Source organism: Sceloporus occidentalis, unplaced genomic scaffold (genome assembly GCF_023333645.1).
Source record: "Sceloporus occidentalis isolate IW3139 unplaced genomic scaffold, rSceOcc1.0.p SCAF_11, whole genome shotgun sequence".
NCBI lineage: Eukaryota > Metazoa > Chordata > Lepidosauria > Squamata > Phrynosomatidae > Sceloporus > Sceloporus occidentalis.
This window is the reverse complement of record NW_028316991.1, coordinates 14,255,528-14,282,500: the sequence shown is the minus strand read 5'-3', so window position 1 is coordinate 14,282,500 and position 26,973 is coordinate 14,255,528. Positions and strand designations below refer to the sequence as shown.

At 42.7% G+C, this 26,973-nt stretch overlaps 1 protein-coding gene and 1 non-coding gene across 2 annotated transcripts in view; both read left to right on the top strand.

The window, feature by feature from the left end:
• Nucleotides 1-26,973, top strand: part of LOC149305618 (low-density lipoprotein receptor-related protein 12-like) — a 118,624-nt gene that overhangs the window by 70,340 nt on the left and 21,311 nt on the right. The window contains exons 2-3 of the mRNA XM_089477601.1: nt 17,570-18,201; nt 18,808-19,463. Coding sequence (XP_089333727.1) covers nt 17,570-18,201; nt 18,808-19,463 — 1,288 coding nt within the window. The remainder of the gene's footprint in view (nt 1-17,569; nt 18,202-18,807; nt 19,464-26,973) is intronic.
• On the top strand, nt 10,253-10,382 carry LOC149305619 (small nucleolar RNA SNORA35). Its single transcript, XR_016271763.1, has one exon. It is a non-coding gene; the product is annotated as a small nucleolar RNA SNORA35 (small nucleolar RNA).

Genomic DNA, 26,973 nt, shown 5'->3' with positions numbered 1-26,973 from the left:
TAGGGAGGGGCTTAACCAGGAAGGGGAATGGTCATGACAGGGTGTGGTACTATCATGGGGGTGGGATCACTTTTTGTTGCCCGGGGCCCTGGATGGTCTCAGTCTGCCCTTGAGAAAAAAAGGGAATTCAGTATACCTACCAACTGCTATCAAAACCAGCAGCTGCAGCTTAGCCTCCAGAGTGGCCCTGGGGCCCCCACAGTCCCACATCCCTACCCTAAATACCAATGGTATTAAGGAAGGTATTTGTAACATGGATGTTCAGAGGGCTGTGCTTCTCTAACGTGGAAGAATAACATTTTATTATATAGGTGAGGCTGGAGGTATGGCTTGGCCACATAAAGAATTCTTTTGTCCAGGACCAGCAAATCAACAGTTGCACTACAGCGAGGAAGAGACAATGTCTTCATTAAAGTACACACCACAGGACTTTGTGTGGTTTTTCTTTTAATTATGTAAACCGTCTACTATGTAAGCAAAGATTGAAGGATATGATTCAGTGTTCTGAATAAAACCAGCATTCATGTTCTGACCTGCTCTAGTATAAGCCACCAAATATCCGCACAAACTACTGTTCTCTGTAGCTTCGTTAAGCTGATGTTTCATTTACTTAACGTACTACTACTAAGGGGCTTTTTTCAGAGATCATTGTTGTAAACCAGATCTGAGAAGCAAGCAACGTTTCATGTCTCTTACCCACATAGGCTACTGACGTCAAGAGGTTAGCAAATTAATTTTAAGATCACTATATAACAGCACATGCTAACAACTACTTGTAATCCTTTTTACCTGGTGGTTAAGTTTAGGACTGAGTACAGTGGGACCCTTTACATGTCCTTGGTATGTCCCCGTGGAGCAAGACTGTATTTCCCCAATGTTATATATTATGCCTGGTTTTGTCACCATTATTTATCTAATAATAATAGATGATATGATAGAAAGAAAATAAAATTAACTTGTCCACAAACTACAGGTTTGGATGGTAGCATAAATGGGCATAAACTAAACTCTACCCAGGAATAGGAAAAAACTGCTATTGCAGTCCCTATAATACACTACAGTAGTCACTACAGCTTCCCCAATCCACCCACAACCAGGGCCGGCCTTTGGGGTGTGCGACCTGTGCGACCGCGGGGGGGGGCGAGCGGATCTCCCTTGAACCCGGCTTAACATCACTCAAGGGATACCGCTCCCTTGTGATCCGCGCGGCAACAGCTGCTGTGCGCCGGGGTTTGTTGTCAGATCCCGGCGCACAACACTGAAGCCGCGCCCACCACTGTCCGTGCCCTCTGACCCGGAAGAAGACAGAAGAACTGAAGAAGAAGAACGAAGAGGAGGAAAAGGAGCTGTTAGGAGAAAAGAGGAAAGGTAGGAAAGCATTCAGTGAGAGTGGATTGGTATATGTGTGGATTAGTGTATATATGTGGATTGGTATATACGTGTGGATTGGTATAAGTGTGGATTGGTATACGTGTGGATTGGTATGTGTGTGGATTGGTATATATGTGTGGATTAGTGTGTGTGGATTGGTATATATGTGTGGATTAGTGTATGCATGTGGATTGGTATACGTGTGGATTGGTATGCGTGTGGATTGGTATGCGTGTGGATTGGTATGCGTGTGGATTGGTAAATGTGTGAGAGTGATGGGTGTTATGATGTACCATTTCCAATGTCTATTTCATGATCTAATTATGCTCTAAAAGTACATCATAACTCCCATCACTCTATACTGTTCCATACAGTGGCAGAGCTGGGAGGCAGAGGCCTTGCACCCCCACCACAGGACTCCTGAAAGGTAAGTGAACTTCAAAGAGGGAAAGGGTAGATAGTTAGGAGGACGTATATAGGGAGAAGGGAGTGAGACAGGGGAAAGGGGGTAGATAGGGAGAAGGGAGTGAGAAGGGGTAGATACGGCAGAAGAGAGTGAGAAGGGGTAGATAGGGCAATCATACTCCTATCATGCCAAGTCTGCAAGTAAATCCTGGAATCTGGGTATGCCTGGGCATGATAGGAATGTGATTGCTGTTAATCATATATATATATGATATATATAGACTTGAAAACCGAAGTTGTTTGTGTGGTTATTTGGAAAGTCCCTGGAGTGCCGGTAACTATTTTTGGACTTATATATATATATATATATATATATATATGTATATATATAATATTATTTAATTGTTTTCTCCTATTTTGGTGTGTTACTTACTTTAAATAAAAGTGTTAGATTTTTTATGGTGTTGGGGGGGTCATATTCGGTTTTGGCCAGGTAAATGCTGCACTTTCGGTTTCAGTCCAGAATTCGTTTCGGTGCATCCCTACTACTAAGCCAGACAATTAAGTGGTAGGCCTAGACCACATCAATGTTTGGCGTAGTATATAGTGATTGGGGTTTTGTTACAAGTTTTTATTCCTTTCTTTTTTTGGGATGGGGGAGGCGCCAGAGGAGTAGTCCGCACAGGGCGCCAGAACACCTAAGGCCGGCTCTGCCCACAACAGCACATTTTCTGCAATAAAATAATTAACTTGCAGTATGGTAGGTGAGCAACGAGCATCAGTCTCAGCCTCTGCTAAGCTGTCACTGTCTCACACTCCAACTCCCATCAGTCTGTAACTGCTGCTACTGACAAGTTAAAATGGTGTCAGCACACTTGAAAGCTGAAATCTTTCTTGGTCTACCTGATCTTGGCTTGGCATCAAGAGATCCCCCAAATTTTCCACTTCTTAATCCCTTCCCCTTGTAAATGCCGATTGGCCAGAGTGAAAAAGTTTTTGTAAAAATGCACGAAACAGGCAATTTTCGTTAAAAATAAAGTTTGTACGAAAACACATGCACAAGTCTAGACTGTTTTTTGGAACATTTTCCAAGGCATAAGTAAATAAATAGCCCAATTAATGTTTCATTGGTAGTTACATCTTAATGGGGTTCTATCTGGCCCAGGCTGGTCATTGGGCAAACTATGCACTAGGGTGTCCATGAGTGCCACACCCTAGTGCTACGGAATGGGCCCCTCTCGAACATATCTGCTTGTACTTGTAGATGTGGTTGCACCACCCTTTACAAAAGGAGGTGGGGAACAAGCTGCAGGCAGAATGCCCTCACCCTACTCTCTCACATAAGGTGGCAGTCACACCGCAATTCAACCACAATATCTTTACATTGTTGTCCCAGAATAAGCGTAATTCCAGGAAGGGTCTGAATGTGGCCCAAGACAAGCTACTGGTATTGGACAAGCTATCTAGTAGGTCCGGTGACTCAAATCTTGTCACTAATGGACCAGGCATTCCACCAAGGCTCCAGTTTGGACCCAAAGCTGATTTGAGACAGGGCTATTTGTGCGGTCTGGGTAATACGAATGTGGCCTTGTCAACAGAGCGCAGGAATTAAAGCGCGACTAGTGTAACCCCTTTGTTAAAGAACTCAACAGGCATTTTTCTGTAATGATGGCTTGAAACAAAGCCAAGACATCTATGAGGAAAGTGTTCCAACCGCTCCACCGTTTTTCCTCCAGGGCTTCAATCATTCCTACTTCTCAGGCTTCAGAAGCGGTGTGCAGTCAATATCCTTCTGCGGATCCTTCCAGCAATATCCGCCATATCTCAGAGGTGGAGACAGAGGATCCTTGTCTTTTTTCCAGAGGCCATTCCAATGCTGGCCAAGTATCTTTTTTCTACTCTCTCACAGGTAGCTGGCAGGATCTCTCTTTTTTCCCCACAACTGGAAATGGATTACATTAGACCCTTGGATCCTACAAACGGTAAGCAACTTTCTTATAGATTTAGCCTCTCCCCCTTTTCAGGAGGGGATTCCCCAACCTTTCTACAGAAACCCCGAAGAGCAGCAGTAAGTAAAGACTGAGCTTATCAGCCTCTACAAGTACGTTTCCTCAGTTCGATGTTCCTAGTAAAGAAAAAAAAGGGAGGCTTACATCCAGTTATCAATCTTTGGGCTCTTAACGGTTTTGTGGTTGGAACTCAAGGATGCTTGCCTAGCGAATCATTGGAAATTTCTCCAGTTCTGTTGGAACAATCAAATCTGGCAGTTAAAGTCACTGCCGCTCTGCCTTAGTTCAGCCCCTTGGCACTTTACAAAGCTCCTCAAATGGGTTATGGCTTTCTTCAGGTCAAGAGTTATCAAGTCCATTATCTACCTCAATAACATCCTGTTGTTCTCTCAACAGGCAGACACCCTACTAAACCAGATGGAGTTCATCGTCAGTACACCAGCTTGGGTTAGTGGTGAACATACCCAAGTCTGAGATGATGCCCAGGCAAAGGATCCATTTTCTAGGTTTCGAGATAGACTTGGTGTCTGGTTATCTTCATCTGTCGTTACCAAGAAGAAGTCTATCAAAAGGAAGAGACAAGTTTTACTACAGAAGGGCTCTTGTCCCTTTCACAAGATTCCTCAGGTAGTGGGCCTGCTCTCCTACTCGATCCAGGCAATCTTCCCAGGTCCCCTCCATTACTGTGCCCTACGATTCAAGGCCTCAGAGAAGTCCCTTTGTACAATCAACAGGTGTGACTCACGACGAGGTGCATCAAGAACTTTAGAGTTGGGTTTAACATATGGAAGCATGGAACAGTCGGGTGATCTTAGCGCCCAGACTTCATGTCTGTTTGGTTTGGGTGCGGCATCCAAGAAAAAGGCGACAGGTTGTCTGTGGTCACAGGAAAAGCGTTCCTTGCACATCAATTGACTGGAACTCACAAAAGGCTTGTTTGCAATCCAGAGCCTGGCCAAGGACCAGACAAATTGCTGCCTCCTCCTGCGGTTAGACATCCCAGCGGTAAGGTACATCACGATCGAAATGCCTGGCAGATCACACAAAGAGATCACAACAATTTCCCTTCGAAATACCGATTGTTTCTCCAGGCATTGGCGGGACGCGAGCGACTGGAGGCTCCACAGACGAGTGTTCCACGATCTCCAATGTCGCCAGGGCCCCTTCATATTGGACCTGTTCGCTTCAAGGAACAACCAGCAGGTGGAGGATTTCTTCAGCTTTCATGCAACAGTGCTCAGAGATGGGGGTGTATACCTTTCCATCTTTTTCCCCTCATTCCAAGGGTTATTCATTTGTGCTACACTCAGGTATCTAGTAACACCCCTATGGCACACGTAACTATGGAGTCCTGCCTTAACAGAAACCTCTATTTTGGATTCCCTAGCGCTTCTTTCGTTTCCCTCGCTTTTGGTGGGGGCAGAGGGACTGTTTCACTCTCTCAATCTAGAGGAGAATCTGTCTGGCCTCAGATTATAAGAGACGGCTTGCTCACAGAATCATGGGCTCCAGGTACGTGAAAATTCTATCGCCCAGCCTGGAGAGTCTCACATTCTTGGTGTGTGGGACAACAGGTGGATTCCGATTCAGCACCTGTGACATGTGTTGTGAATTTTTTTTAGCTAAGGGTACGTCATATCGCTCCATTAACTACAGTAACTTTGTACAAAAGTACCATAAGGCTAGATGGCAGCTAAGGGGCAGGGTTTTTCTCTCTTGATGTGTTGGTATGTGTTAATGTATATCTCTTATGTATGTGTTAACGACCCCATTCAAATTGTACAACAGAATAAAAGATAATAATTCTAACAACACTTAGAGGTAGAGAACAGGCCAAATATAGACATATTGCTTCTCCATCTCCATTACAAATGGAACACAGATACAAAACATGTTTAATAGGCAGCTGCCGTGTTCACCTACCGTAGTAATTAAATAGAAATCACTCATCATTTCTCAGATGATCTATTGCCTTGCACAAAGTAATTTCAACTCACCTTTTTTCATTGGCTATGTTAAATTCTTCTGTCATTTCTAAACCAGGCTCTACCATCACCTTTTCAGACTCTGAAATACAACTATCATCATCATCACCAACTCTCCAACACAGATAATAAAGTTCACCTGATGGAGAGACACCATTAAAAGAATTTCCCCCATGTCGGGTATGCACTTAAAAAGAAAAATGAAGGAATATAAGATTTTATTGCCCATGGTGCACAAGTAAATCTGGACTATGTCTTGAAGAGGTACCACACATCCATGAACTATTGAGCTGTGTTAAAATTTGTTTGAAACAGTTTGCAATATGTTTTGCATTCACTATAACTTGTGGATAGCTGGGCCTCTGGTATGGATAGCCCTGCTGAAAACAGTGTTTATTTATGTTATTTTTGTGCATTGATGTTGCACAAAGAATATTTTTAGAATATTAATAGTTTTGTTAAAGTATTTTATGCATTCAGTTGCTTTGTTTTCAAAGTTCTAGGCTACTAAATCCATCTGTCAAAACTTTGGCGCTTTTGCAGAGATTGATCCGCCATTTCTGTGAACTACAATTGTAATAATATATAAATGTTAGTTACAAAGTGAATTTGTAAAAAAAAATAAATAAAAGAATTTGTGTTTTATTCTTGGACCAAGGGATACTTACTATGAGTTGTGGCTTGGTGTGAGTTGTTTAAAAAAACAAAACAAAACAAAAGCTGGATTAAAATGGCCTTAGATATATATGCTCTATTTCATATGTCTTATTCTTCAAGGGTAAGGCAAATATATCTCAAAAGCAAATATTTAAAAAAAATATTGATGATTTGTAGGTCTCTTGACTGTATAATGCTGAAATATCACACATATATGTAAATGACTATTGTAGCCAGAAACAGCTGATTTTTTTTAATAAATACATTTATCACACCAATCACACCTGTGTTCAAATGGCATGTTGTGTTAGGTTTAAAAGGCTAATTGATCATTAGAAAGCACTTTTGCAATAATGGTAGCACAGCTAGAAATTTAACATACCTTGTTTTCCATGAAAACAGCTAAGTGACCCCAAACTTTTGTGTCTAGTGTATATTTTAATGATGAATTGAGCCAGAATGAGAATCACTGCACCTTGGCAATGGAACCCTAAGGTTTCAATCACTTTGTCTAAATCCATCAGAATTAACATAATTTGTAATGCAAATCCATGGTACTATTAGATCTGTGCCTTCTGAAAGCTGTTAATGTTCTGGAGCTCTGCAAAATGTCTTCTAATTTAGCACAGTAATTCTGTCATTTAAACTCTCGTGCTTCTTGTAGTTCTCCTGGGACTAAACTCTGGAAGACACAGCACATTTTCCAAGACTTAATGTTTGCTTATCACGGATTAGTAATTTGCTGCACTGGTGTAAGTTTCTTAGCTGACACATTAATATGCCGCAGGCTATTTGTAATCATGTCTGAGTAAGGCATAAACCATTTCCTACAAGTGAAACACTGTCATTTAGAATATTTATACACTCTCTCGTACAAGATTCTGTCCCCTACATTATTGTCAGTGTCAAGGTCGACATGCACACCTGGTAGCTGGCCTAACCAGCCTATACCATTGTTTTATCCAATATTTTACAGGGTGGAAAAACAATATATATAAAAAAATATCTAAACAAATTACTATAATTTATAACTTATAATGTAGCATTTTAGTAGTAATACCGTATTGGCTCGGATATAGGCTGCCCCCGTATATAGGCTGCACCCTAAAAGTTTGGTGCTTTTTTAAAGAAAAAGTTTTTTTCTTTAACCCCTTGATGACAATTGCCGGTCCGGGCACGTCACGGAAAAACATGTCGTTAACGACAAATGACGTGCCAGGACCGTCATTTGTTAAAACGGGTGAAAAAATCGATCCGTGATCGATTTTTTCACTCAAACGGTGTTGCTCTAATGCCTCGACATCGAGGCATTGAGCAACACCAAAAAAAACATTCTGTCCCCCCACGATCGCTCCTAGGGGCGAATAAAAAAGCATGTTTGAAAGACTGGTTTAGGAAGCGATCGCGAGTCGCTTCCTTTGCTTAGCTGGTGTTGCTAAGATGCCTCAGTATCGAGGCATCTTTGCAACACCTGTTTAGCAAAGGAAGCGACTCGCGATCGCTTCCTAAATGCTTAACTTACCTTCCCGGTACCGGCGTCTTCGAAACACACGCGGTGTTTCAAGATGGCGGCGCCCATCAAGCCGGGGGGCGGAGCCTGCTGTCATCATCGGGGGGGGTGTTGCTGGATGTCATGGACATCCAGTGAATAACACCCCTAGTGGTCAGATCACTCATAAGAGTGATCATGATTTGATAAATCAAAGGCAATGTTTTCTAAACATTGCCTTTGACCAGTATTGGATCTGCCTCCCTCCTTCACTTGCTTCTAGTGAGGGAGAGAGACAGATCGGTGTGTTTTCTGGTATTTCAGGTACTCTGAATAAAATAAAATATATATATTGATCCAAATGCTCTTATAAGAGCCACCCATTCAATATTAACCCCTTCATTGCCATTGATCACTGCATAAACAGTGATCTTGCATAGTGGCAATTGTTTTTGGGTTCTTTTTTTTTTACATTTTTTTTTTCTTTTTTGTTTTTAGTTTTTTTTTTTTACATTTTTTTATTTTTATTAGAGCCATTAACCCTTTCCTTCCCCACTATTTTTGCTGCAATTGTAACCATGCAGCGCAGGTATACGGCTGCGGAGGCGTATGCCGTTTTGGCCACAGATTCTGAGGCCACTCATACAGCGTCAGATTTTGACGTTGGTCAGTTCACAGATACATCTAGTGATGTATCTGTGGCTGTTAGGAGGCCAGTGCACCAGAGGCATGGGTAGCGCCTAATAAGTACAAGCCAGCTATCCCTCCTTTTTCTGGAATTCCTGGCATCAATATTGATGTTACAGGATTCACTCCATTGCAATTTGTGCAGGTTTTTTTGGGAGATGATGTCTTGGGAGACATTGTCACACAAACTAACCTTTATGCCCAGCAGCACCGTGCTGCTAGCCCTAATTCTTTTTGGGCAAAACAGCCATGGACTCCCATTGATGTGCCAGAATTTCTTAAATTCTGGGCACTCACAATGTTAATGGGCATTATAAAAAAGCCCTCCATCCGCTCCTACTGGAGCACCAGCCCCATCCTTAGTACCCCCATTTATGCCCAGACTATAACTAGGCAAAGGTATGAAATGATTCTTCATTTCATGCATTTTAATGACAACAGCCTGTGCCCCCCTAAGAAGCACCCCCAGTTTGATAGGCTCTACAAAATCCGCCCCCTGATTAGCCATCTCGCTGCCAGGTTTCCATAGGTTTATACACCTGGAAAGAATATCTGCGTGGATGAATCCCTGATGAAATATAAAGGAAGGCTGGGATTCAAGCAGTATATTCCTTCCAAGCGCTCTAGGTATGGAGTGAAGGTGTATAAGCTCTGCGAGAGCGAGACAGGGTATACTCATGCCTTCCGGGTATACGAGGATAAGGATAGCTACCTTGACCCTCCAGGTTGCCCAGAACATCTGGGCACCAGTGGCAAGATTGTTTGGGACCTAATATTCCCCCTTTTGAACAAAGGCTACCACTTGTATGTAGATAACTTCTATACAAGCGTCCCTTTGTTCAAGCTGCTGTATTGTTTCGATACAGTAGCTTGCGGTACTATAAAAAAGAACCGCTTGGGTTTCCCACAACACCTGGCACGAACCCGGCTAGGAAAGGGGGAGACCTCAGCTCTACGTCAAGAGGAGCTTTTGGCATTGAAGTTCAGGGACAGAAAAGAGATGTGCATGCTGACCACCATCCACGATGAGAGAACCGTGGAGGTTTCTGTCCGTGGCAGAGCTGGGGTCACTACAAAGCCAGTGTGCATCAGGGCCTATAATAAGAACATGGGTGGAGTTGATCTGTCAGATCAACTCCTACAGCCCTACCTCATTATGAGGAAGACAAAGGCCTGGTACAAGAAGGTTGCAATTTACCTAATGCAAATTGCAACCTATAACGCTTTTTTGTTGCACAAAAAAGCAGACACTGGGCTGAAGCTGTCTTTTTTGCAGTTTCAGCTCCAAGTAATTTCAAGTATCTTGTACCGTGATGCACCTGGTCCCCAAGTGGTGATGGGAACCAGCAGGATTGGGGCTACCCATTTTATTTTTAAAATCCCCCCTACAGCAAAGAAGCAGAATCCCCAAAAGAGATGCAGGGTATGCTACAGCAGGGGGCAAAGAAAGGACACCACATTTTACTGTCCAGATTGCCCTGGAAAACCTGCACTCTGTGTCGGTGACTGCTTCAAGTTGTATCACACAGTTTCCCATTTTTAATTTTTTTTTTGTTCCTGCTCCATTTTTGTATTTTTTTTTTTAATTTTTTGTTACATTTACTGATTTTTAGCTTTTATTTGCTCCGCCATTTTTTAAGCGTTTTTATTTGCACTGTCAAGTGAATCCTGTGTCCATTCCGTGGCATGAGGGACTGCTTAAGGTGCTAGATCAAATCCCTTCTTGGAGATAGGCCAGGCTTTCTTGTAACCTGTCCCTACTGATAGTTGGGTACAAGCATTTTTCTTTACCCAGATGTAAAACTTCCTAGTTGAAAAACTGAATTGCTCATGTTCCAAATGTGGCCCTTTTGCCCCCAAACAATCTGACAAACCCATGCATGTGGGGTATCAATGTACTCAGGAGATGTTGCTGAACACATATCGGGGTGTTGTGGGACAGTGACATATACCAGGAGCTGTAATTTCACACCTGAAGTACAAGATGTGTGAAAAAAACAAACTTTGACAAGGGTTGGTGGTAGGATTAGTGCATGGAAAGGGTTAAACTATCAGCATCTAAAATACCCTGGGGTGTCTGGTTTTCAAAAATATATGGTTTGGTGGGGTAAATTTAATTTGCTGGCTTCAAAGATGCCCCAAATACCACATGGAGACAAAATTACCAGATTCAGAGAAAAATGGCTTTGAAATAGCAAAACGCTACTTGTACTTATTGCCCCATAACGTGTAGAAGAAAGCAAAAAAACAAAAACATTGGGTATTTCTAAACTCGGGACAAATAGTAAAATCTATTTAGCGGGTTTTTTCAGTAGTTTTTTATGATGAATAAAAGATTTTTCAAATAAAAGTGAGAAAAACATTTTTTTTAAATTTTTCGTCATATTTTATTATTTTTATTATTATTAAATAAAATCATATGGAAAAAATTATGGTGTCTGAAGCCCTTCTTGTCCTGAAAAAAACAATATATAACTTGTGTGGGTTCAGTGAATGGGTTAAGAGAAAATTACAGCTAAACAGAAACACCGCAGAAACGATAAAACAGCCATTGTCACGAAGGGTACAAAAAATAGAATCAGCCTTTGTCACGAAGGGGTTAAAAAAGCACCAAAAAAACATGCTGCCACTCTGTCTCCCCCCCGAGATATGCTGCCACTGTCCCCCCCCAAATATGCTGCCACTGTCCTCCTCCCCCCTTGAGATATGCTGCCACTGTCCCCCCCCCCCCCGAGATATGCTGCCACTCTGCCCCCCCCGACTTACCAGAGGAGACTCTCGGGTGTCTTGCGGGGACATCTACGCAATACGCGTATACAACTTCCCCCGCCGGCCCTGCAAGACACCCGGGAGTCTGCTCTGGTAGGTCTTGGGGGCAGAGGTAAAACGCATCGTGCGGACGGTCACCGGCTGCGGCGATGCGGGTAAACAACCTCCGCAGCCGGTGACCGTCCGCACGATGCGCTTAGACAAACTCCCGTGCCGGCACCCCCCCCCCCCGTGGAGAGTGCTGGCAGGGGAGGCTGTCTAAGCGTATCGGGGAGTAGGATGCAGGTCCTCTGCACCGATGCGGGGGATCTGTATCCTAACCCCGCTGCCTGCCTGCCCTGCGTCGGGCGCTAGACCCCGGATATAGGCCGCACCCCCACTTTAAGTCTTTAAAAGTGCGGCCTATATTCGAGCCAATACGGTACTATGGTCTCAATGGTCAATATGCCCTTTTGATGCGGTTGATGTACTGGCCTAAGGTCAGTGGTAAAAAGGCACAAGGAAACTGAATCCAAAAAAGCAGGACTAGTCCCAGGAGATCTGGGTTCATGGAGAAGCAAACATGGAGTGGAAACAGCTAACTTCATAAAAATTAAAAGGGGTAATAGAGATGTAAATGACCCTAGTTTATAATGATATAAAATGCCAACAGAGAACCCTTCTCGCTTTCTATATTTTTGTTATATCATACTGTTGATGGACATACATTCAACATTTCAAGTGAGAAAAAATAATCTGACCAAAATAATTATATGCAAATGATCGCTGACATCCCAAAATAGGTTTGTGTCGTCTCAGCTGAATATGGGATTTAGTTACTTAAGAGGGAGTTGGCAGGATTATGGTGGGACAACCCCAGTAAGGCTCCAAATATAATATTTAATTCATTGAGATTCACTAATTAAACTTCGTATTATGCGGGGTCAGCTCAGGTTCTCTGGCAGATATATTGGCCAGTGATGGCCCTTTATAATGAAGAGGAACTACAAGAAATTCTTCTATACCTCTGTAGTCACACTGAATCTAAAGAAAACTTTAAATTCAGCAACTCAAGTGCCCATGAGTTCTCCCAAAGTTGTTGCTCCTAGATATTTTCGCTTTAAAAATAAGTGCACTCACAGCTGACTGGGGCAACTCTAACAGAGCAGATATTTGGGAAAAAAACTAATTTGTTGAAAAAAGCGCCATTTAAAAGCGCCATGGTGAAAGTTGCTGATGGTCATGCACAAACTGTACTTAGGGCCATGAAGTCTATTATAAATAAAGCTAATTCATGGGGCCACGGGGACCTCTAATTTATCTAGCTCCAGAAATGAATAAGCTCAGCTTGTAAACCCTTCATTGACTGGTAAATCCAATTAGTGCTAACTGTAGGATGTAGCCTGAGAGCATCTGAGGTCACCATTTAGTACAGGTTTGGGGCCTAAATATGGCTGGTTGGTAGGGACCCAAACTGTCCTTGTGGTGGAAATGTCAACAAATATAATATTCTGCTGACATTTAAAAATTGAATAAATTGCCATAGTAATTTTAATTCCCTGCGTGACGGATTAGATATGATCAGTCACTACTTATATTAATGCTTTTAAGTGTTACCATGGAAACATATTCCATTTTTAAATTAGCTAGTATGGTACATAGCATAATCTCAGTGATGGACTCCATGAGCTCTACTGCACTTGATCTACCTCTGAGCTCTAAATTAAACAAACTGCAAAATTTGGTTGGGAGGGTATTTAATCATATTCGTTCTAAAAGTTACCATGTAAATACACTAACCATTACAATTTGCACATCAATGAAACACTATATTTCTGCCAAAATATGATAGCTAGTTAATGTTAAATATTTAGTGTACTTCCCATACATTCATAATCTAATCTTTATGGATTCTTAATTTACCGTTTTATTTGCATCATTTTGCTTTTATCCTATTCAGTTATATCTTCAATCAAACAGAAAACGCTTAATACTTTTAATCATAAATCAGTAGCTCATTGTGTTTGCATTATTTATAGTATATGTATTATACACACAAAATAAACTTAAATAGCCAGATTAAACTTTTTGTTGGGTCAACACAGGGAAAGCCTATTTGACTTTACAGGGTTTTCCATGTTGGCTTTACAAAAAGTAACATCTGTAACGAACAATTCCTAGTATAAACCCAATGTTGGGACCCGTTGAGCCAACGTCCTGCTATTTTTAATTTTAAGGCAAGACAGGAGGCTTCCTATTTTGCATATCTTCCTTTACTACCCACCAACAGCAGCAAAGAAAGAGTTAACAGATACAAAGAAAACAACCAATAAAACAGAGGGTATATAAACCCTAGCCAATCCCTCCTCTTCCTCTTTCTTTGTTGCTCACCGTAGCTACAGGTCAGATTCTCTCCATATTGATATTTCGATTGTATCGATTTTTGACTTATTGATTTATTTTCGTATTCTCTTGGTTATATATTTTATTTATCTTGTTATATATTTTGTCTCTTGCTCCATTTTATTTCTGTCTATTCAGCTTTTTCCCTTGTGCTGCCCTTCCTCCAGGCTTGCCTTCCCCGGGCTCGGGATTTTTTCCCCCGGCTCCGGTCTGCGCCCCCCCTGCTTTTCCCTTATTCTAACCTCCCCGGGTTCTTTTTCCTTCTTCCGTACCTTTTTTCCTCCGCTGTTGTGGACTTCTCTGACGTTGGCTGTCACCTGTTAGCTTGCCGGCAGTCATTCTCTTCTGTGTTTTGTTTCCCGGTTCGCGGGAGCTGGCCTCTTGTCCCTGCTGCGAGGTGGCCTTTTGGCGGATTCGCCGCCATCTTGGTTCTTCCTCGTGTTTTCCTCGCGCCGGGCATCTTTGTAGTTCGTCCAGTTAGTTTTTTCAGCTTCTCTGGGCAGCCATCTTTGTTGAGGGCGCAGCAATCTCGTTTTTTTCTCTATATCTATTTGCCGTTCACTGTATTTACTATTCTCTTGCTGTTGGATGGTTTTTATACACATTCTACTCATTGGACACCTCTATTTTCCGATTTTTTTATAGGTTGCTCTGGCAGGCCCTGATTCTGAAGTGAGCCTTCAACTGCAAATGCATTTTTCCAAAGCATTTGATACGGTGCCACATAAAAGGCTGGTACATAAAATGAGAATGCTTGGGCTGGGGGAGAATGTGTGTATGTGGGTAAGTAACTGGCTCAGTGATAGGAAACAGAGGGTGGTTATTAATGGTACATACTCTGAGTGGGTGACTGTTGCTAGTGGGGTACCACAGGGGTCAGTTTTGGGTCCTATTCTTTTTAATATATTTATTAATGACCTTGTAGAGGGATTGCATAGTAAAGTATCAATCTTTGCAGACGATACTAAGCTCTGTAACGTGGTTAACACAATAGAGGACAGCGCACGATTACAAATGGATCTGCATAGGTTGGAGGCTTGGGCTGGGATGTGGCAGATGAGGTTCAACACAGATAAATGTAAGGTTATGCACATGGGGAAGAAAAATCCAGGCTGGGAATATGTATTAAATGGGAAAACACTGGGGACGACTGACATGGAAAAGGACTTAGGAGTTTTAGTTAACAGTAAATTTACCTGTAGCGACCAGTGTCAGGCAGCTGCTGCTAAGGCAAATAAAATCATGGGGTGCATCAAAAGGGGCATAGATGCCCACGACAAGGAAATAATTCTACCACTGTACAAGTCACTAGTCAGACCACACATGGAATACTGTGTACAGTACTGGGCACCAGTGTACGAGAAAGATATAGTGGAGCTGGAGAGGGTTCAAAGACGTGCAACCAGAGTAATAAGGGGAATGGGAGGACTACAGTACCCAGAAAGATTATCAGAATTGGGGTTATTTAGTTTGGAAAAAAGACGGCTTAGGGGGGACTTAATAACTATGTATAAATATATAAGGGGGCAGTACAGAGATCACTCCCAGGACCTATTTATACTCAGGACTGTATCTATAACAAGGGGACATCCTCTACGGCTGGAGGAAAGAAGGTTTCTACACCAGCACAGACGGGGGTTCTTTACAGTAAGAGCGGTGAGATTATAGAACTCTCTGCCAGAGGAAGTGGTGATGGTAAACTCAATAAAAGAGTTCAAAAGGAGTCTGGACGTGTTTCTTGAAAGCAATAATATTACAAGTTATGGATATTAGATTAATAGGGACAGAACGTTGATCCAGGGATTTATTCTGATTGCCATATTTGGAGTCGGGAAGGAATTTTCCCCCTGGTATGGGGCAATTGGCATCTGCTTCATAAGGGTTTTTTGCCTTCCTCTGGATCAACACAGTAGGGACACAATATGTATATAGGTTGAACTTGATGGACTTTGGTCTTTTTTCAACCTTCTGAACTATGTTACTATGTTACTATGTTACTAACTGTATGTCTCTTTAAATTCCTGGAGCCTTTATTGATATTGGTTTCTGACAGGCTGAGCCCCTGTCCTCGTTACTGAGACGAGCCCTCTGTGCTTTCCCTCACGTGTTCTGTGCTTGGGAGCTTCCTGAGGAAGCCACGCAGTGGCGAAACGCGTCGAGGACTATAATTCTTGCACCATACTTGGATTTTACTTGTTTTTATCTTATAGTACGGACATTTTTTTTTTAACATTGTTTTATCCATTATCGGATCACATTTGCTATTATACGCATAGTGTTTTTTTCCCCCGATTTTTTTCGTGAGGGCTGGGTCCCGGAATAAATTATTTATTCATCTTACTAAACTAATCATGAAACAAATGATATTTTCTCTATAAATTATTGCACACACCAGCTAATTTCATATTCATTTCACACAGTATCACACACATTACAAGTAATTGACACTTAATCCGGAGATTGGAACAAAGAGGAATTTTCCTCCAAGATAAAGAGGCATCCAGGTTCGATTGGATTTACTTCAAGAAACACACCAAAAACCACTGCAACTCCAAGAAATTCACCAGAGATGCTTGATATATCCATCTAAATGTGAGTGCAACCCATTACTGCGCATATACCAGTTTTGAAAGATATCATCCTATGGTAGATATACTTCTTTTCTTCTATGTCCATGGGGTTGATGTACTTACACGCACACCAAGGAGTTTTATGTTTGGGAGCCTGAACGACTCATACATATTGTGAGTGCAACAATTGAAGTTTATCCTCTAGTTCCTGAGGTGTCTTATCATATTACACTATCATTTTGCATTTGTTATTTTTTGTTTCTCCGAGTCATTGAGACCGATCGTTACAAGTGCCCCTAGACAGAAGTCTGGTTGATATCATTGTGCAACATTCCGTGGAGAGTGTTTATAGGGCTCCGGCTACTAACTCGGTCGAAAGAAAGGAAAGTATTTTCTTTATTTTTTGGTTTTCTCACATTTGCTCTTTTGACACAGGTTTTCATCTTTTTCACTTGGGAGCTGTTTCACAGGTTGAGTCCCTGTTTTCACCTGCAGATTCTCTGTGCTTGCTACCTATTACACAGGCTGAGTCCCTGTCTATATCTGCAGACCTTCAGTATTAGTATACTGTTATTATGTCCCAGGATAGTGCCCCTAGCCAGGATGCCTTTATGGCTTGGCTGGAATCCAAATTTTCCTCCTCGGTCGAATCCTTAATTTCCAAAATGTCTGCCTCCTTGCCCCAGCCGGCCCAACCCCTACCTCCAGCCCCGTGGCCCCTACTAATATTCCCTCCGATTCAGAGAAGTCTGGGGAGGATAATCGCAGCTCCAAACGACCCTGGAAGGGCAATAGCGCCTCTGCGGGTAAGGGCAAGGCTCCTGCCAAACGCCCTAAATATTCCGTTGCCTCACAACTCTCAGGGCATTACTCCGCTGGGGATGAGGAGTCTCTCACATTCCCTCTCTCCATTATTGATGATGGTTCAGACAAATCAGAGGCATCTATTCACCTGGCCTCGTCCAGGACTATAGACTCACGTTACATCTGTGAGTGTTTAGTGGATGAGCCCCACCATTCTGAACCTCATCACTCTGTTACCCCCACTCTGCCTCTGCCGACCTCCCGGTCTTAGACCCATCAGGCGCATCCTTATTCGACCCCTCTACCATGCGGCACCCTAGGGCCACTGAATGGGCCCCCCAGAGCACATAGGCCTATACCTACATAAATGGCTGCGCAAGCCTTTGCCCAAAGAGGTGCGCAACAAACTCCGAATGCCCTCGCCCTTCTATCCCCGATAAGGTGGCGCTAACCCCGGAATTTGATCCCAATGTCCTGGCCCTGTTGTCCGCTAACAAGCGTGACCCCAGGAAAGGCCTGGAGCAAGGCCTTAAGTCTGCCCAGGATAAGCTCCTGGACTTGGTGGGCCCTGTAAGCCAGATTCTGTCCCTGGCTGACAGGGCTTTCCTTCAGGCGTCTCCCCTAGACCCCAAGCTTATCCGGGACTGGGCCCTCCGGACAGTTTGCCTCCTGGGCAACGCTAATGTCGCTATAGCCACAGAGCGACGCAAGGCGGCCCTTCTCCGCATGGACTCTCACCCAGCAGAACTTGGCTCCAAGGACCTAGGTGCGGCGTCCAACGGTCTTCTTTTTGGGGACGCCTTCGTGAAGGAGCTCAACCGTCACGTCTCCCTCATGACCTCCTGGAACAAGGCCAAGCTCTCCATGCGGAAAGTGTTCCAAGCTGGTCCTCGTTTTTCCTCCAGGGCTGGACGACCGCGGGGCCGGGTCACCAGCCGTTCTACCTTTCAAGGCTCCAGAAGCTTCCAGCATCCCCAGCCATCCAACCGAGGTGCCTTCAACCAGCGTTCGTTCCCGTCTAGAGGAGGCAGCAGGGGCAGAGGTTCCACCGGTTTTCCCATAAGACGCTCCAGGTTCGGTAAGTCCAGTTGTTTCCTGTCTTTCTTTCCCTCCACAGGTGCGGATCACGTCAGACCCTTGGGTCCTCCAGATGGTACGCGGCTATTGGATCGACTTCGTCCCCCCTCCTCACCAGGTAAGGAGACCTCTTCCTATATCCAGGTCGACGTCTGATCGGCAGTTGATAGAGGCCGAGCTCCTAGCCCTTAGGGACTAAGGAGCTATCCAACGCGCTCGGGGGCCCGTTTCTTTCCTCAGCTCCATCTTTCTTATCCGCAAGCACACCATGGAGTTCCGCCCCGTGATAAACTTTCAGTCCCTCAATGCGTTTGTGGTCTACCACCATTTCAAGATGGAGAGGATCCATCTTCTGCGGGACCTTATTTCCGAGGGGGACTGGTTCACTCGTTTGGATCTTAAGGACGCTTACCTTGCTGTCCCGATCCACCCGGACCACAGGCAGTTCCTTCAGTTCCGTTGGGGCAAACAAATCTGGCAATTCCGTTTGCTCCCGTTCGGCCTTGGTGCTTTACAAAGCTTCTCAAGCCGGTTATGGCTTTCTTTCGATCTCAGGGGATCAGGTGCATAGTATATCTCGACGACATTCTTCTTTTTTCCAGGTGTCGGAATCTCCTCCAGGGCCAGACGGACTTTGTGGTGCGGATGCTACATCAGCTCGGCTTCGTCGTCAACACGCTAAAGTCATCGCTAGAGTTATCGCCGTGGCAGCGGATCCAATTCTTGGGTTTAGAGATAGATTCGAAGGTGGCCATGTTACGTCTACCGATGTCCAAGGTCGTGGCCATTCAGAAGGAGATTCGTTCCCTCCTTCGGAAGGATGTTTGCTCGCTCCGCATGCTGGCTCGTGTGGTGGGGCTCCTGGCTGCATCCATCCAAGCTACTTTTCCAGGTCCATTACACTACCGGGCTCTCCGGAGTCTGGCAAAGGACCAGTCAGATTGGTGTCTTCTCCTCCGAATGGACAATGTCTCGGCGGTAAGGTACATCAACCGGCTAGGAAGCACTCGATCCAAACTCCTTACGGAACTGACGAAGGACATCTTCGGCTTTTGTCTGGCTCGCAACATCACGTTACAGGCGGAATACCTCCCGGGACTGGAGAACCAGCTAGCGGACTGGTTCTCGAGACATTGGAGGGATGTGAGCGACTGGAAACTTCACCCGCAGGTCTTTCAGGACATTCTTCGTCTCCGAGGTCCTCTTCACCTGGACCTCTTCGCTTCTCGGACGAACCGCCAGCTGTCAGATTTCTTCAGTTGGCTTCCGGACCCGGAGGCCCTGACGACGGACCTCTATATGACCTTGGATATAATACAAGCCTTGTCTTATAATCGAGAAAATACGGTATTTTAAAAATAAAACCAAAAGGTTCTTTTTTTTTCATGTGGCAAGTGTAAAATGTGTCATATACAACCAAGAAACACTTTAGCATTTACTGGGACAAAACAAGAATAAGGTTTGAGATAGATTAATGGATTCATTGTAATGCTTATGTGAGTAGGACCATCAGGGTATTAAAAGGATACTTGAAAATCTAGTGAATATTAGAAATAAAAGGTAGTGTCCCATGCCATTGCAATTCTTGTAAACAAATAGGTTTAGCTAACGTCTTAACTATAGGGATACACATAATCCGACCGCCCTGGAGAGGTATCATTGCTCAAATTACATCCGGAAAGCCATATTCCTTTGTATTACATGGTGTGCATCGGGGGGTGATGATGTATTGTTTATTATTCCACAGGGTCAAAAAAAAGCAATATTTTTGTGATAGATTTGTTGTTTCATTTTTTTTTTTATCGGCTGGCATCCCATGATCGCAGTAAGCATTTGTTTTTCTGTCCCTGTGGGAGATACTTACTGGTCTCTATGACATCACCAAATTCACACCTCAATTAACACAGATATGGACTTAATTTCTCAGTTTATAAAAAGTAGATTCTCCTAGCGATGAACATAGGATTATTTTCCATTGATATTATTGTTTTCCTCCTGAGGAAGCCAGGAATTAAGACCGGTGAAACAAATTAAGGACAGGAGCTATGGCTTGTTATTACTTAAGAGATTGTTTGAAATTCTTATGGGGTTATCCAGGACACCAGAAGAAGGTGGTCCACAGAGTCCCATGGTGTTATCTACGCATATTTGTGCATCAGCAGCTATCCATTGTCTAATGAACTGGCTTGCATGGTTGTGAGTATATAATTATACACATATTTGATGTTTTTTTATATTCTCCATCATTATTGTTTTTTTGTCTACCTTTACATGTGCCCCAATTCCTACTATTTTTACAAGGTCATGATGTGGAATTCCATTATTATACGTGGTACAACCATTACTGTAGCCAAGTGTCTAGTGTGAGTCAGAATCTTCTCAGCTGCCAATGTTCTAGAAATTGTGAGTCATAAGATTCCTGTGTAGATATTCTATCAAGTTCTCCAACTCGTCATAACACGCTTCATATCCTCATTTAAATTTCTGTTGAACCACTATGAAAAAGTTTTTTTATATTCTGTAAAGGCAGTACATTTTGCATTGCCAGTAAAAAAAAAAATGTCTTAGTGTGAATATTTTTTGTCTCACTAAGATATCAAAGCAGACAACATATGACATCCAAAGGAAAAACAAGAACTGTCATCTGTGAAAATTCATGAAAATATACTCATGTTGCACTTTACAGTAAAACTCAGTTGGGAATGCATCTGACAGCCTGCCAAAATACAAATTATATAATATTGCTGGGGAACATGGCACTAAATTTGGACTATATAAGACTGCAAAGGGGAAAGACACTTGAGCACAGTGAAATCTAGAAAACAGATAGAAAGCATGAAGATCTCTCACTACCAAACTCCAACTTCTATTCCACCCAGGTAACCACCTAGTTGCATGAGTATTTAAGAAAAGGGCTTCATGTCAGTCTCCAATCCCAGCATAAAATACACCCAAACAAAACGTCAGTGCCTCTCAACCACACATATTAACGATGATAGCCAGTTACTTATTGGCCCCTATCCGTGTTGCAGGCATAGTCTGTTGGTTAGGTATCTTTGTCTATGTTGAGATCTTTGGACACCTGTTTCTATTGCTCTAAATTAAATATTCGCACTGAGAATGTATGAACTGAATTGTTTTTTTTAATGAATAAAGTTGAAGTTGCTGGATAACCACCATGGGTGTATAATCCATTATTCCGATAGCTCAAGCTCATATAAGTACATTGTATGAGTAGAGGTCATGTGAATAAAAGTCCAAGTGCTATCTACAATAATTGCAGGGCCAAAACCTGCATTACTTCAGATATCTTCAAGTACAACCATCAGGATATTCAACACTAGGATAATGGTGATAATGTATCTGGATAAGCAAACGTTGGCTGGGACATTTAATAAAATCAACCATGAAAGGACAGGATCCTTTTGCCATGTCTTATATATTTCTTCTTGGATGTCACAAATGTAATTGTAACCAAACTGATAATCTTCCCTCTTTACATCTTAACCCGATCTTGAACTCTCTAACCCCATCAATAACCCAACTACCTCCCGTAACCAGACCTGATGCCTTGGGAGTCACCTTTGACTCAGCCCTCTCCTGTAACCCTCACATTCATGTATTGTAAGAAGTGCTACATTGATTGTTGTCGCTATATAAATAAAAGGTAATCATGATAATATTTGAACAGCTTATATCATCATAAAGGCATGCAGAGGTCATTTGGACGGTTCAATCCATGGGAATAAGAGTGGGGATACTGAATATTATTTTATGGGTGAAGTATGAACTAAATTAAGCATTAATGTTAAAGGTGCTGTTCCACACAGTTGCAGTTGTCTAGTAACAGTCCTGCCATTCCTCCAAAGCATCACAGCAGGCTGACCGCCTACCACCACACCCACACGCTTGTGCAAGTAAAACACAAAATACACACACACACTTTATGCAAGTAAACAAAAGCACCCCACTTTAAGCACATCAACACACCTGATCACAACCACATTACATACACACATTATATATTCTGTAGGTAATACCTCACCAGATACTGTCAGACATATTACCCCATGTCTAATGTGGGAGTGGGGGCTGTTAATTAAGGGGTCATTCTCTGCTAAATGAATTGGTAGAGGCACTCTACCTTTTCTCAGCTGAGTTCCTCTAAGCTCTATCATGAATGCACAAGGCCTCAAAAACTTTTTAAGCTTCCACCCCATCTTCCTCTTGTATCTGTATGTCAATTGTTGTATTGTACCTATCATTATCTGTAACCTTTTCACCTTGTACAGAGCTGCATAATCTGTCGGCGCTTTAGAAATAAAGAAGAAGAATAATAATCTATGATGTCAGAGATGGGCAAAATGAGCAAATAAACCAGACAGGATTAAGAGGTCCTGTCTAAATGTTTTCAACAACAAAATACAGCAAAAAAAACCCGGCATGTTATTTAAAAAAAAAAAAAAGGTTATCAAAGATGAATACATTGATCCTAATACTTACATAATCTAGGAAAATTGGAAAATAAATATCTATGTGGAACAGCACCTTTAAGAGGAGTAGGTATATGGATTTTTAATGTGCATAAACATGACAATTTTCAATATGGAGATTTTATAAAAGTACCATTTTTCTTTACTTTTTTATTGCAACTTAGGCTCATCATTCAAAAAATCCTTTGAGCTCAAGGCCAACTAGACGATGTTCGGAAACAGGCAGCCGGAGTTTAAAGCCCCTTTTCATTTAACATTGGCTGCGCAGCACTGTATCTACTTCCGATGTACATCTGCTCAAATTTGCCAAAAGTAGAAACTGTGCAGATCATCTGTAGGTTTCCTAGTTACAATGAAAAGCTGTTGGTTTGTAACTCAAGTATTTGAACGATCCACCTTTATTATATGACTTGTTATTCACGGACTCCATAAACACAGACAGGCAATAACTTGTAAGCCAAAAAATACGGGCTACAATTCTCATTGTCCTCAGTCAGCCTTTGTTGCAGCCGGAGTGCCAGAGGGCACCTTTTCCCAAATAATGAAGACTGTGAGATTTGCAAAACATCTGCATGCAACTAAATGCAAATTAGCAGTCCCTTTTTAGACCTGACTTTACCGCACTGATGTAAAGACTCCACTGTAACCAAGCAACCCCACACAATTTAACATGCTGACTGCCCCCAGCTGTCTCGCTTGTCCTCCCACTATCTGCCTTTTCCTTGTCTCTCCAGAGGTCTGTCTTTCTGTAACTTTGCTCTCGGCATCCTTTGGATACCTACAAACGCACCTTGCTGTTATTTCTCATTGCTCTGGCAAGCCCTGCTATATATTCTATTATCTCCTTTTTTCTCGTTTTATCTCTTCTGAACAAACACAAACAACCTAACACCAGATTACAAAAAGCTATAGCGGCTTTAACAACTTGACATTAAAAGATTTTGGAAATTAACCACATAATTAAAACACATTAAGGGAACATTTAGTCCCCCATTACTAATACGATATGTTCCCTTTCACTGCCGTTAAGTAGATATGTTTTTCTCGTCCCCTGCTTGAGTCCACGTATGTTGAAGTATGTATTCATTCCAAAAGTTCAATGTTTGAAGATGATTTTTACGATTTCTTTTTAACAAAACAAAAAAAAATATATATATATATATATATCTTCCTAGTACAGGTTACAGTGGAGTATGAGTCTGCCAGATATTCTTTTGTGCGTAAGAGATGTTGAGGGTCTTCTAACCTTCTCTGGCTTGTAAAGCGGAGGGTGTTTGTTACAAACTATGGGCTCTGATACAGGGACTTCTAGACTGCAGCATAGAAACATAGAAAGTGACGGCAGATAAGAACCAGTAGGCCCATCCAGTCTGCCCAAAATCTGAGTACTTTCCTTTAGTACCTGCCCTTATCCTATATGCCTATCCCATGCTTGCTTAAATGCCTTTACTGTATTAACAACGTAAAGTAATATTTTCTGATGTTACCATTAAACCTTTGCCCCTCTATCTTACAACTATGTCCTCTTGTTATGGGAGTATGTCTCCTTTTAAATAAACTATCTTCCTTTATATTGTTGAGTCCCTTTAAGCAGTAGCAAAATGTTTAAGAATTCAATATTTTGAAGATTTTTTTGGCAAAATCTGCCTAAATGTCACCCTGCTTGGTAACACTAGAGAATTTTGAGTCCTTTAAAGGCAGTTTCACATGAGAGCACTCATCCTTTTTTTTTTAAGCAGAACCTTAGCCTGTCAGCACAACAGTGGCACTTAAAAGTTGCCGCTTAATTTAATTCTAAACTAGTTGTTGGAGGAACGAGCACGCGAATGCACGGTAAACGTGCTCACCATAAGCAGCAGACCTGACAGGTGTCACCGGTCTGCCGCCTTCTAAATGAATGAGGTGCAAAAAGGAGATTTTAATTCAATAGTCGGGGAAATAAACACAGTGATCCCGGGCAAAAATACACATCCATCCCCTTCCTAAATTCCCTATCTCCCAACATTTGAAAGGCCAGATAACTTTTGTTTTAATGGTGGGATTGTGACGCACTTCATTTAAACAAACTATATATACATACATACGTATATTATATACATATTAGCTTTCTGGACTTTTGTGTATCCGAGCTCATTATTTACACACACAACAGCGTGCCTGTTAAAGAGCACAGACTAATGTGATACCCTTATACCCAGCGAACACGCTGAGCTCCTACAATAAATGGACATCGGGGGTATGAGGAGTAAAGTAAAGACAAAACGCCCCTCTTAAGATTTCAATAATTCCTATTGAACCGATGCGTTTCTGTTGCTAAAGAATATTTAACAGCACGCGCGCGCTAACTTCCGACAGACAGCGTACACAGCGCGCTCTACTCCCCCAGGAAGCCTATTGTGGGCGGCCTCACGTGATGACGTCACCAGCGCGACGCATTCCCCCCCCTCCCAGGCTTTCGTGACGTCCTGAAGCGCAGTGCGCCTGCGCGGCTGTCGGGGAAAAAAAAGGAAGGGGTCTTAGCCGGCCAGAAACATTACCCTGCACCGTACACCCTCACCGGCTGCCCGTAGGGGGCAAGTAAGTGGGGGGAACCGCCGTTTAGAGGGAGCAGCCCGTTTGTTTACACCACGGCCGGCCGCGTCTTACTCAGGATAACCCCTTCCGGCGTTCGCTTTGTTTTTTCTTTTTGCCCCCAAGCAGCCTGGGCTGTCATGGGACTGGACAATAAGCCTCTACATGGCTGGGTCTTCTCACAGCTGCTACTCCTGCTCATCACTTTTGGTGAGTATACTGTGACAGCTCTGATGCTGCTGCCTGTATATTTCGTCATTCTGTTAAATTAAAAGAAGAAAAAAACCTTATTTGAATAATTTTGATACCCCAATAAGAACTAGAGCAAAGTTGCTCATTTTAAAAGTTGTGTTTTCATTGATGTACAAAATTTAGATTCCAAGTTGAGGATTTAAATGTCTGCATGTGTTTATAAAACAACGGTCTGATATTCAGGGGTTAACGGTGTATTTCAGGGCTCTGAATGTTCCCCGTCAATCGTGTAGAATGGAGGGTAGATCCGGGTAAAATATGATCGGTATAACTTGTTCCTTGGCTTACGGTGCTTAGGAGTATTGTTTTACGGTCGTTTGTGAGCTGTCTGTTCTTATATTGGGCTGGGATATCCCTGGTCCGTCTGGGATAGGTCTGTCCGCGTTCATTTAGCGATCTGTGCCTTAGCTCAACATCTATTTCCAATGGAGGCAAAATGTTAGAACAAGAGGTCATAATCTAAAACCAGAGGGTCAGGGGCTTAGAGGTAATATAAGGATTTACACGTCATGGAGAGTGTGGTAGATACGTTGGACAGCCCCCAAGCAGAAGTGGTAGAGGCTAATACACCAAGGGAAGCATGCATGGGATAGACTTACGACTATCCTGAATCTGAGACAAGATCAGGGACTGATTAACTCCTGACTCTCTATGTTAGGTTAAACAGACTGAATGGTTCTTTTCTGCCGTCAGATGGAGTCTGATAAGTTGTAGAAAAAGTGTCACTAAATAAATTTGGGAATGCTCCTAAAGTAGGTACATTTTATTTTGGCATAGGTTGACATTGTTGATCCCTCAATTTCCTGCCTTTCACGTTGTTGCCCCTTTTTACGTGCTTTCGATTACATGAAATCATGTATGTTACGTGATGCCTTCAGTCACTTCTTCCTTTAAATGTCTTAAACTAGAGGTTCCGTCCTGTTTAGCAGAGCTTCTAGTGTTATCCAGGCTATGGCACTTAATCATGCATTGTATATAGATAGGAGGGTTATATGAATGCTAACATTTGGCTTGGTACAGGCTGCCTGAGTGTCTTAGGAGTTAATTGACTTCTGCCGAGCTCCGCAAAGCTTTGCTGTCTTCTGGAGACAGTTTGGTGGTGGTACCATATAGCTGTCCCTTTGGCAGGTGTCGGTCCTTCTGTGTAGGCCAGAAGGACCAAGTGGTGCATCCAAGGAGTGTAAGGACACTGAAGACAAGCTGTGTGAAGGAGCATCAACCTCTGTCTCTATCTTGAATGAATACCTTTATGCCGGCTTCGCAAGCATAGTTTCCATTCCATGAATATGTTTAACCTTTTATCGTGTATGTAAGATTCATACTACGGAATGTGAACAATCGTAATTTAAATGCATGAAAGTCTTAATTAAATGATTACGCTGTAAATGTGGGGATTGATCTGCCACTTAGTCGTGTCGCCAGGCTGCCATTTTTGCAGAGAGGTCATGTTAT